This window comes from Malaya genurostris, chromosome 1, assembly GCF_030247185.1.
Source record: "Malaya genurostris strain Urasoe2022 chromosome 1, Malgen_1.1, whole genome shotgun sequence".
In the NCBI taxonomy this organism is placed as follows: Eukaryota; Metazoa; Arthropoda; class Insecta; order Diptera; family Culicidae; genus Malaya; species Malaya genurostris.
Genome location: NC_080570.1, coordinates 106,914,304 through 106,927,098, shown reverse-complemented (window position 1 = coordinate 106,927,098; position 12,795 = coordinate 106,914,304). Strand labels below are relative to the sequence as shown.

The 12,795-nt window shown below is 37.0% G+C and overlaps 1 protein-coding gene across 2 annotated transcripts in view; it reads left to right on the top strand.

Moving 5' to 3' along the window:
- The window catches only part of LOC131425324 (epidermal retinol dehydrogenase 2), a 75,434-nt gene extending 72,233 nt beyond the window's left edge, over positions 1–3,201 (top strand). The window contains exons 3-5 of one of the 2 annotated variants that reach the window (XM_058587130.1): positions 1,674–1,976; positions 2,039–2,216; positions 2,280–3,201. In XM_058587130.1, the coding sequence (XP_058443113.1) occupies positions 1,674–1,976; positions 2,039–2,216; positions 2,280–2,723 (925 nt within the window). In that variant the 3' untranslated portion in view covers positions 2,724–3,201. The remainder of the gene's footprint in view (positions 1–1,673; positions 1,977–2,038; positions 2,217–2,279) is intronic. The other variant, XM_058587132.1, reaches the window with a different exon arrangement.
- The last annotated feature ends 9,594 nt before the right edge of the window (positions 3,202–12,795 follow it).

The following is a 12,795-nucleotide window of genomic DNA, read 5'->3' as shown; positions in this document are numbered from 1 at the left end:
ATGAATTACTATCCACCTGTCAAGTTATTTATAAAAATATCATTTTAGTTGGATGTTTATAGCCTGTTCGCACTATACCGGAAGGACAGGGACGGGACCATCCGGGACGTTTTTTTCCTCATCGGCGATGACTGAGCTGCCGGTGTGTGTACGTATTGGAGTCCCGGATCCGGGATAAAATCAAAATTTTTGAAAAACTATGCAAAGTTTAAATATATGTGAAAAATAAGGGACAGATACTCAGATGATCCCGCGGTGTACTGGCAGCGAAACAATCTAACTCAACGCATCCCAAGGAAGATGAGGGATCACTTCATGCATAATCCTGAATAATGGTTGGTGAAATCCAAATGCTACGTAATGGACGACAAGACGTAAATCAAACCGAACACCGAGCATATCCTCGGACTGGAGTTTTTCATCGGCATGAACCATCTGGATATTCCGGAGAAGTTTGGGAAAAATAAATGCTTACAATTTGCCAAGATGTACCTAGTGTGATTTGTGGATGCGTTAAATTCAGCAAACCGTACATAACATCAGTGGTCAAATATATTCAGAAGAATGCGTCCAGGAGTGCATGTTGTTCTCCCTCGGATGCCACGAAGGAGCCACTCTGTTTTGGGAGGATCTGGCTTCGTACCATCGCGCGAAACTGATGATGGAGTGGTACAAAGCGAACGATGTGGTTTTTGTACCGAATGATACAAATCCAGCAAACTCACCAGAATTTCTTCAAATAGAAAAAACAGGTGATTCTGAAGAGAAAACAGATGGTTCTCATAAACGACGTAAATTTGAAGAAAGTGCGGATAAGTGTGGCGTAAGTGTTTCGCAGAATTTGATGGATAGTGTTAAGTCCAAGGTAAGAAAATTTACCCTGGTAGAGGAGGTTGAATAAACCAACTTTGCAGAAACAGCTAATATATACTAAAATCCCGAAAAGTTTCAAAAATATCCGCCTTGAAATAATTTTTCGAAGATCATTTTCGTCTGTTGCATTTTTTTCGAAAACAGTTTTTGTATTCATGGGTACGAGTGTATGTTGGATTGCGTGTAGTTGACTAGTATTGCAGTCATGCAATGCTTATACCTGGCAGGGTATTGAGGGATTGCTCAAGTGTCTGCTTTTGATGTAAAGATTGATTCATGAATGAATTATCGGTATAACTTCCTAACCATTGTTGATGGTTCGTTTGAAGAGTTGATGTCTACAAATGTTTATTTTCTTATACAAACAATGTTAAGAATCGGAATGCGAAGTAGCAGTCCGACAATTAGCTGTACGGAACTCAAGTTGTGCATTAACTGGCTTGCTTTGAGTATTGTACTTTTTTGTGGCGACCGCATTGTTTACCTAACCATATCCGGATCTTTTCCCTATCGATACTCACACAATCGCTCTACGAAGAGGCGAATTACCTTGAGGTTAAACCTCTATAATCTAAACAAAAAAACCGTAATTGGTGTGGTTTTTTTTATCTTTTTATGAAACGTTTCCAAAACCCCCGTCTAACTTAGCGAGTGAGAAAAAAAACTTTATTATATACCCTAAAAAGTGTAAAATACATTAGCATTTGGATTGTTACTGAAAGAAATGTTTGAACAAAAGTGTTCAATCCATTGCAAATCAAAAACTACAGTTTCTACAACCATATTTTTTTTCGTTTCAGCCCAAATGCTGGTGTAAAAATTTACAACCTAATTATACTGATCGTCGACATCCTGGTGATGGCGGTCCGGTGGATTTACCATACACTGGAATCGATCTACCTGCTAGTCGTGTCCCCAAAGGCGGAAGATGTTAGCAAAGACGTTGTGTTGGTGACCGGTGCAGGACACGGAATTGGCCGATGTTTGGCCCAGCAATATGCCCAGCTGGGAGCGACCGTTGTCTGTTTGGATATCAACGATAAGATGAACAACGAAACCGTGGCCGGCATCAAACAACAGCGTGGCAATGCTTTTGGATATGTGTACGTTAGGGACGATCAGTAATTCCGAAAGATATATTCAAGAGGTTTCTTCTCTTTCACAGCTGTGATGTCACCAACCGGGAACAGGTCATTGAAACCGCTAAAGCCATCAAAGAACAAGTCGGTGTTGTTACCATCCTAGTGAATAACGCTGGCATCATGCCAACGCATCCAATTCTACAGCAAACCGAAGGAGAAATTCGCAAGACGATTGATGTTAATGTTTTGGCTCATTTCTGGGTAAATATATCGGTGCAGCTTCATGTAGAAACCAAATTATTATGAAAACTTTTCCATCCACAGATGATTCAAACATTCTTACCAGACATGATTCAAAGGAATCGCGGTTCCATCGTCGCTTTGTCTTCGATAGCAGGTCTAGTGGGCTTAAACAATCTAGTTCCGTACTGCGGAAGTAAATACGCGGTCCGTGGAATCATGGAAGCTCTGCATGAAGAAATCCGTCAGGATGCCCGCAAACCTAACATTCGACTCACCAGCGTCTATCCATATATGGTTGATACCGGACTGTGTAAGAAACCGCATATGCGTTTTCCTAACCTGATGAATCTAGTTCAACCAGAAGAAGCAGCAGCTGCGATTATCGATGGTCAACGACGAGGATTGGTTGAGGTATCAATTCCTAAGTACCTCATGTATTTAAACGCTTTCGTACGCGTATTTCCGCTGAAGGCTGGAAACCTGTTGAGAGATTTTCTGGATAGTGGAGTTGAGTCGGATATGTAACAAAATTGACGGTTTAGGGACTAACGTTTTAATAACAGAATCACCAGAATAATTTTTCATGGACATGTGATGAAGATCTATGATCTTGTTCTCTTCTAGAATTAATAAGAAACCAATGTTTACTCTGGGTTCAAGTCAATAAAAAATAGTAAATGATTAAAATAAAATCAGTGATGTGAATTGAGTTTGTCAAACAACTGCAATAGCTTTGAAAATTGTAAAAAGATACTTTCGAATCACATGTTGCTCAATATATACGTTCTTTCTCTAGAGGCAACGTTGAGTTGCTTGGTTTAATTTATTTTTGTTAGATATGCAGAGCCCGTTCAGGGTGACCGATTCACTTCGAGAGAAGGGTACACACACCAAGCACAAAGCTCCGTTTAATTTGTATACTTTAACTGTATTTCATTTTGATTAAATCTGCTTTTTACGATGTTGATAAATACAACAGTAAATACACGAATACAAAGATTGTTTTTTATAAATTTATCGAAACTACCTATCAGCTAACCATAACCGACATTTAAACGACAACCGCGTTCTCGGGAATGAGTTCGATAAGCTTTATAACTTCATATTTCTGGAGTCTGATAGATAATGCGGTTTAATCAAGATTTTCCAATTTCACGCGAACAAAAAATTACCGGGATTTTCGTTATTAAATACATTACTGCTACTTTCGCCGAGACAAAGAACTGGGGTTTCAGCTTCCATGTAGTACAAGCTAACAAATGCATTGTTTCTCTTTTCCTACTTTCGATTACTAGATTCTTTCTATGTTTCAAATCTGGAGTCCCTTTTTACCGAACTATCATTTTATTCAAAAAACATCTTTTGCTTTAATATTTATTCCTATATTTTCGAAACATTTCTATCTTATCTAATCTTGTTATAATAATATCTTGTAAAATTCCTTTTCGCATTTAATGTTAGTTTTCGTCTTTCACGACTTTAATTAGCATCTCTGGTTTCTTCTGTAGTAGCCATTTTGAATTAGAATTTTTTTTCAGTAGTCCTTGTTCGTTTTGCGATAGCCTTCAACAACTACAATTCTGATAAATAAACCGGTTCGAATCGTAAATGGTAAATGACCGTTACTTTCTGACATATAAGAGACTTGAACGGTTTGCATTGATGAGATGCCTAGCTTCGACTCCTCTGGTAGAACGTGGTGGAGGTGGAGGTGGTCGGTCAAGCTCAATCTCAAACTGTGTAGGGTAAAGTGTCCCCCTTAAGAAAATATTCAGATATTTCTAAATGTATCAACATATTTCAATCGAGAATGTTCATTTAGTCGACACAAAATCTTTCATCGTTAAGCTGCTCAATGATATTTTCAGTTTATTCATATTTTGCAGCAGACGGCAGCTGTCAAACTTGCATACCAGCAAGATCCTACGAAAAGACAGTGTTAGCGATGTAGAATAGGCTAACTGCATATTTCGAAATAGCGATTAAAGCGACATCTTGTGAGGGCTGGCGTCGTCAGCGCGGTACTCTGTAATATCCTAAACCATGGTTTTACAAGCTAAACTCGACTATTTTAATTAATATTATTTGCGTAATCATATGAAGTATGAGCACGGTTATTGAAAATCTCTTTCAAACCGTAAAATTTGTTAGTAAATCGTTGAGGAAGGGAATTAAATAAGGAAGAGCGAAATGACAATGGGTTTCTCCAGAGAACTGTATTGCGCACCAATAGGCTAACTGCATATCTCGAAATAGCGATTAAAGCGACACCTTGTGAGGGCTGGCGTCGTCAGCGCGGTACTCTGTAATATCCTAAACCATGGTTTTACAAGCTAAACTCGACTATTTTAATTAATATTATTTGCATAATCAGATGAAGTATGAGCACGGTTATTGAAAATCTCTTTCAAACCGTAAAATTTTCTAGTTTTCGTCATAAATCGTTGAGGAATGGAATAAAATAAGGAAAAGCAAAATGCCAATGAGTTTCTTCAGGGAACTGTTTTGCGCATCAATAGCTCGCTAAAACACGAAAATTTAAATTATCCCGTTTTTTAGGTATTTTTACTTCTTGTCGATTAAGGAAACTCGCGTACAAAAACGATTAACCACATTTATGTCGTTTTTCATTGAGAACACTCGTGGAGTGTTTTGCTCGATTCGTGCACTTTTCGTGCAGTCGGGTAATCAAAACAGGTGCACTGTGTTTCATTGATTTGCACCGCACGAAAAAAATGCACTTTAGGGGCAATTCGCGGGCAACTATTTTGCACCCGTTTTCTTTTCAGAGCAACAAGCGTGCAAACCAAACTTTACAAAACCGTTTCATTGATCAACTGTCAGGGCAAAACACAGGCACCGAGCGAGTGGAATCAATGAAAAACTACATACATTTGAATATTCTTGCATCAATGTTTCATTTGAATATTCTTGTATCAATGTTTCTGCCTTCTTCTATAAAGGGTAATAGAATTGCTGAAAAAACGACTTGTGTGTGTGTGTGTGTGTGTGTGTGTGTGTGTGTGTGTGTGTTTGTGTGTATAGAATGCTGAACCAATTGAAACAAACTTAGATTCGTTTGAAAGCTACTATTGAGTTATTGGTGAAGTTTGAAGATCAAGTGGCTATCCTTACCAGTTCCAGAGATATGATGATATAAGTGACGTAAACGACGAGTCAGTTTTTATCTACCAGTGATTGTTTTATTTTAGACTCGTTCGTTATCATTTGTTTCAGATAGAAATAATGAAGAAACACAACAACAACACCTCCCAACAGGTTTTTGGGACAACTAAGGAACAACTAACGCATATTAGAGTGCTACGTTTAGTAACGAATCATAAGACATTCATTTCTAAAAGAGTGTTTTATATTTATTCAAGGCGTGAGCACAGTGGGTCGCGTATACATTGTGAATCGACCACGTGGTTTCCTCAATTCCTTTTTTCGTCTGTGTGTTTAAGAAAGTTATGATGGAAAAACTACATTTTGGGAGCCTCATATCAATTATGCTTCTTATATCGACACCGATGCATTTTAAAGGGCCCATGTGTTCGGCATATTTTCTTGTAGTAACATGTTCTATAATTCTTCAAATGGCTTGAATTCACTACCACGCAATGTATGCAAATTAAAAATTATAACTCACTTCTAAGTGGATTATTGAAAACTTTGATTTTATTCAAAGAAGAAGATAGTTCTAAACAAAAGTTTTTCTGAATGCAATGAAGCCCCAAAATCAACCTCTGAAACTCAAACAGAAAACGTATTTTGATGTGGTTGGGACCTCTGAGCACTTCGTTAAAAGTGAATGGATTTTTACAATCTATGGCTTGAAACTATGCAATCCAATTATTGCAAATACAAAAAAACTGAAAATTTTGACATCTAACTATGCATAACTTAAAAACTAAACATCAAATCGCAAAACCAATCAGTTGCGTACTGGCTGACGAGAAAACCTTTCATTTGCGACTAGTCTCGCCATCTCTGAGATCTTGACCTCTCTGTGAATAACACATAACTAACCACACACACACGGTCATTTGCTCAGTTCGTCGAGCTGAATCGGTTGGCCTTCCGGGCATCGGATAATTTTCCCAAAATTCGAGCGAATCCTATACCTATTTACAAAAATATTGTGAAAATTCACCAAAAAATCTGGTTTTTTGCAGATAATGCGAACTGAAGTGTTCAAAATTCCAGTTGCGTTTATGTAAATAAAGAAAATAGAGACCATTGCGCATTGTAAACTTTGCAAGCTATCACACTTTGTTGGACATTTCATACCTTTCATACACTCGATGCAGCGCACCGCGCTGAAGGCGCTGGCGCTTCCGGAACTGCGCAGATAGCCTATAGAAAACAAGTGATAAAACTTTCATCCAGGAAAGTCTTGAATACTTAAGTAAACAGGAGACATTTTAGTCGGTAGGTGTGCTTCATACAACTTTCCCCTAATTTTCTCCGAAACAATTAGTAACTAAAACTAAGAGAAATCACAGCGAACGGTCATTCAAGGAGAAATTTCAATGTGTGTAAGAAATTTATCTATTGTTTGGCAAAGTGATCACCTAGTAGCTATTCACCTATAGAGGCGCTACCAGCAGACTAGCAAACGCCAATGGGCTATAGCGTTCGAGCTTGCAAACAATAGTACTTTTTGCGTGCAAAATTATACGCCACGGTGATTTTTAGCGAATTTTCACTTATATACTTTACACAGCTTTTTTGAAAATGTTTGCACTAGCTTGGATGTTTGTTCTCTGTGGATAATTTTCTAATTTTTATTCAAAATTTAATATTTAATTTTCGATATTTAGTTGGTAATTGTAGAAGAGGCCAGAGCTGGTTGCCCGAAAGTCTTTTTTTTCATATGAATACGTTTATTTCATAGGCAATATACATAAGTTTTTCTTCACCGAGGCATTCACAATACATAGTACTTTAAACCTAATACATTTCGAATATCATATTAGTATGTTGGTATTCATTAGTTAATCTAAACACTGTTTTTTATCAAGCGATTTGCTATTATAAATTACATTAAAAAATACTTTTGTTTTGTACATGATCCTACAACTATTTCAGGTTTGTGTGTATCAGTTCATCACTTTTATGCATTGCATATAGCTGGCTATTGGTTGAACTCATGGAAGAGAAAACAGTCTAACATAAAATAAAATTTAAATTGGAACTCCAATGGACTTCATGAAATGATAAAGAAGTTTCATGTATGTAAGGTCACGACAAGCAAGAATGTCGCGCACTGGGACATTGGATAGTCTACCTTGAGTACGCAAGAAATTTATTAGTTGAGATCTGACATCACGATACTCCACGCATGTCCACAAGCACAATGATGAGTCTCGGAAAGTCCAATTCAAAGAAGATGTGCATATAACGTGTAGTGATTGGACATGAGTCTAGACATCACACTAATAAAATCCCTACTCACATCCAGTCTCCTGAATCATGCCTTTGTCGATATTGTAGGAAAAATTGAGTGCATCCACCGACCCAGATCATTTCTATCCCAAGAAGCTTGTCAGCTGGGAAGTGTTCTTTGACGTGACGCGCTATAGAATTCGTTGAAAGCAATCGGTCTCTCATAAATTTCACCCTCAATAGCACCACGTTTGGCTAAAATATCGACTCTTTCATTGCCTAGAATGGAGCAATGAGCCGGGACCCAAACTATTGTGATTTGATAATTATTATTCAATATGTCGTTCAGACACTTTTTATTTTGCTCAAGAAAAACGGTTCATTTTTGCCAGCAACGTTTGAACGAATGGCTTCAATTGCACTCAGAATATCTGTGAAGAGGAAATAATGGTTTGGAGATAATGCGACGATTACACTCAAACTATGATGAAATGCTGCTAACTCTGCTATATAAACAGATGTAGGTTCTTGAAGCCTAAATGAAACCGAAACATTATTTTTGAAAATACCAAACCCAGTAGCCTCTTCAATTCGTGATCCGTCCGAGTACAATATTTTCTCAGAGTCGATATGCCTGAACTTACTTGTAAATATTTTTGGGATTTCCAATGAGCGTAGGTGTTCCGGGATTCCACGCGCTTCGTCCTGCATGGATGTGTCGAAAAATAAAGTTGAGTCAGGGACATTTAGGAGGCTGTCACGGATAGGAATATATCTTGAATGGTTTATTTCCTGGGACATATGGTTAAAATATACTGTCATGAATCTTGTTTGAGATTGAACTCGACTAGCCTTTCGAAGTTATTAATAACCAGGGGATTCAGTACCTCACATCTTATTAGCAGTCGCAATGAAAGCTCTCAAAAACGATCTCAATGGCAGAACTCCCGCCAGAACTTCAAGACTCATTGTATGTGTCGAATGCATACAGCCTAAGGCAATTCGCAAACAACGATACTGAATTCGCTCCAGTTTGATAATATGAGAGTATGCAGCGGAACGACAGCATCCATATTCCATTACTGAAAGTATCGTTGTCTGAAACAATTTTTTTAGATCTTCCGGATGAGCACCCCGCCAAGATCCTGTTATTGTTCGAAGAAAATTTACTCTTTGTTGGCATTTTGTTATCAGATACCTAATGTGTCCTCCCCAAGTGCATTTGGAATCAAACCACACCCCGAGGTATTTGAAAGTCAAAACCCTGTTGGATCATTCTTTAGAATATTTAATGAACAAGGCTATTATGCGCATTCATTCATTATTCTTGACAAGTTTATGTAGACATGTGGGAAACATTTCCATACAGTCCAGGATCAAGCCAATCTATCAATTACAAAAATTATGTGAATAGTGGATCGTTCAATCATGTTTTGTACAGCCTCCTCATCAGAGAACGCCAGTTTTCCTACAATTGCATCATACTGACCACTGATGGCATTTCACTAGAGTGATACACCAGTGCGTAAGTTTCATTTCTAAACTGTGGATACATTCTATTTGCTCCGTACTTTTTCTCAGTGTTCATTAGACAGACTTCGAGTGTGTGCTTGTGTTGAAAGAAGCTGGACCGAGAGAACCACAGCGCTCACGTGCTCTTGCTTAAATATACCCATGTGATCACTGGCACCTCAGAGAATTTGATAGCTCTGCTCTAGCACTTTGTTGCGATTCAGTGCTAGAGGTAAAAGAAAATAAACACTCACACTCATGATGCGTACACACTTTATACAACTGTGGTGTATATACCACGAATTTTTTTTTTTTTTTTTAGAACGGCTAATAAGCCACCTGTCAACTTCCACTTTCGAAAAAAAGTATGTAAAAGAGAAGAGCTCTCGTTGAAGTTGTCAGTGCGAGGGGAGAAGTTTCGCTTGCTCCTGTGTAGGGGAGATGGACATCTCTGTCACTGACAATAGTCCATTGCTTCTTACGCTTGGTCCATTATTTCTCTCTATTTGGTAGAGTTATGGCGATTTGTGATTCTCATTTATAGTCAACAAATTCTTGTAAGTCGACAGTCCTGCTAGTTTTCTTCACGTTTCGCACTTGGCTCATCAGTGCTTGAAGCAGTTCAAATTGAATCGATTACTTTGTAACCAAAAAATCCTAAAAGACCTATTTAATTTTTAATTCGATACATGATTGTAGACGACGTTTCTTGGATGGAGTAGTTGGCCACTCGTTCCGATGTTTTTGCGACATCCGGCTTCTGATTTTTGTCGACTAGCAGTCGACAAACGATATCCGAATACATCATCATCACCAATTTCTATAACTTTGCGAAGGAATAGTATGAATTTTTGCGATGGCCAAGCAAAATTTTGATGGTCATTTTCAAAATCGAGCAGCAAGTATCAAAATCAAACAGTAGGCATGATGCGGTGGAATTCGACTTAGCGTACTCAAAACATTTGTACTCTAATTCCAATAATATCTGCTTGATAGCAATTTTTTTATGTTTAAACTAGAGATGGGCAATTCGTTCGTGAACGGTTCAGAAGAACTAGTTCTTATGAAAGAATGAATGATCAATAGTTCTTTTTTTGAGAACGGTAGTTCTTCAGTTCAAAGACGTGGACCAATTTTTTTGCTCGCGCAATCCTTTTTGAATCTACGGAACCTCAATTCTAATTGAGATCTCGGTTAGTCATTCAACAGGCAAATTAACTATGAAAAGACCGAACGAACGGCTCTAGTGAACTAGTTCTTTTAATAGAACTCTGCATCACTGAACGGTTCTTTGAAATGAACTGTTTTGCCCATCTCTGGTTTAAACCCGAAAGTTGCCAAAAGATTACACATTTTCCGTATCGATGATTTGTAGGATCTGCACTAATTTTCATTTCGCCAGAAGGTCTTTATTTCAATATTTTTATATCCAAGTTTGGATCCGTTTACAAATTCGAAAAAGCCAGATTTACAACTACAAGACCAGTTGATTGAGTTTATGAAAAATGAGAAATTCAAGACAGTGTTTAAGTGAAATTTTCAGGATTTTTAGATTTAGCATTTCATTTCCTAGCTGTATTCTACCCTATGAAACTTTGTTGAAATAAATGGTATAGCGATTCCTTCTTCATATCCTGTCGGAGAAAGATTCAATGAACTTCTGGTTACCAAACTGAGAAATCGCTTAATTCTCAATGAGTGGGAGGGTTGCGAGAACCGTAGAACAAAATACTAACAAAACTCATAAAAACAATCATGCACATTTTTATCACCAAAACCAAATGTTTGTTTCAACTTTCCTAATGGAAGACTGTGAGTCGCGAATGTTTGATTTGATTTTCTTGATATTTCATCGAAGGAATCATGAAATTGAACAATATCTGTTAAGCATAAAATTATTAAAATCTTGTTTCATTATTGAAAAGGTATTTAAATTCAATTGAATACAATTCTGTATAAAATGTTCAAAACGACGAATGTGACAATAAGAGATTCTCTTTGTTTACTTTCTCTTTCGATTATTACGGTACTCTTAGCAATCCTTCACTCCAATTATTTACCGATAATAATAACTAAACTTATCATCTTTGAATCTGCACTGAAGAAATTATCGAAAAAAGCAGGAATATTCCGCAATAATCGAAAGAGAAAGTAAACAAAGAGAATCTCTTATTGTCACATTCGTCGTTTTGAACATTTTATACAGAATTGATCCATAAGTTCTATTTTCAAATCAATTACGATTGCATAAAATGCATCAAAATCAGATAAGAATTTTTTTTTGATATTATTCTATTCTATTATTTGTTAGAATATCAAATTACTGAAAAATCCGTCATCTATAAATGTTTTGTTCTTACTTTGGTGTTACAATTGCAGAATTTCTAAATAATGTTGATTTCTACCATTGAGATGTTTGGTTTTAATAATAGAAGTTGTTATTGGATTGCAAATCACTTTTACTCGGATTGTCCACATATTTCACAAGGAAACACAAAACTTTTCCCCATTACCTAACGAAAAGACGAACTGGAAATATTACTGATATACGTTAAATGGAAATAGCGAAATCCGAAAACTGGCTTTACGAGTTCCCAGAAACAATTGAAAACCGCAACCTTCACCAATCCGTGAACATCGTTTTTGCCAACTGAACCACTGTGGATGTGATAAAACATAATTCAGAAGAACTCCCGGTAGACAATAACTTGGTAAGATCTGACTGTGCACGGTCGGTACAGTCCAAATTTTTGTTTATTCGTTTTATCATTTTAATTCTCCAGCTGGGCAATGAGGTTAGTGGGTGAGATTTTGTTGTGTCTATATTGACTTCTATTTGGCTTACATAATGTTTGCTCTATGGGATCTTGAATTATAAATTAATTTCTACCGTGTAGGATTGGGAAGAAAATAAATTTTAGTACATGGGGTGATATGTGCGAAAAAAGACAATAAAATGCGCACTTAGTTTTCTCGGAGATGGCTGAACCGTTTTTCACAATCCAAGATTCATATGAAAAGCCGTACTTTCCTATAAAACGTAATAAATTCGATCTGAATCCGACTTCCGGTTCCAGAGTTACAGGGTGATATGCGCCAAAATAGCAAAAAATAAGTACTCCGTGTTCTTGTAGATGGCTGAACCGATATTTACAAACTTGAATTCAAATGAAAGGTCTCACATACTCGTATTACGACACTAAATTTCATTTGGATACTGCTTCCGGTTCCACAATTATATGATGATGCGTGGATTAATATTCATTGCAATAGCGTGTTTCTATACATAACAAGACAAAAACGAGAAAAATCCTCTGAACTAGCCATATCAAATCTTTATTGTGTACTTGTAAGTTATTGGCCACAAAAATAATTTTGAGAGATGTCGGTTATAAGTCCCCGCTTACGGAAGTACTGGAAATAGTAGTATCAACCAGAGCAACGAAGTGAAAAAGAGAAAATTTCTTCTAAATCTCAAAACTGTTCCTATTTAAAAGTAATGTTCAAAATCTTCTAAACGAAGCTCATTTCATTTTTACAACGATAACTGAATGGAATTAAAATTCTTGGCTCTATATAATATCGTTGAATTTAATCCGTATTCTACTTCCGGTTGCGGAGCTACACAGTTTTTGACAGTAATCAAAAATTTATTATTTTTAGTTGGTTGGACGTAAAGCCGCCATAACCAAGTTCA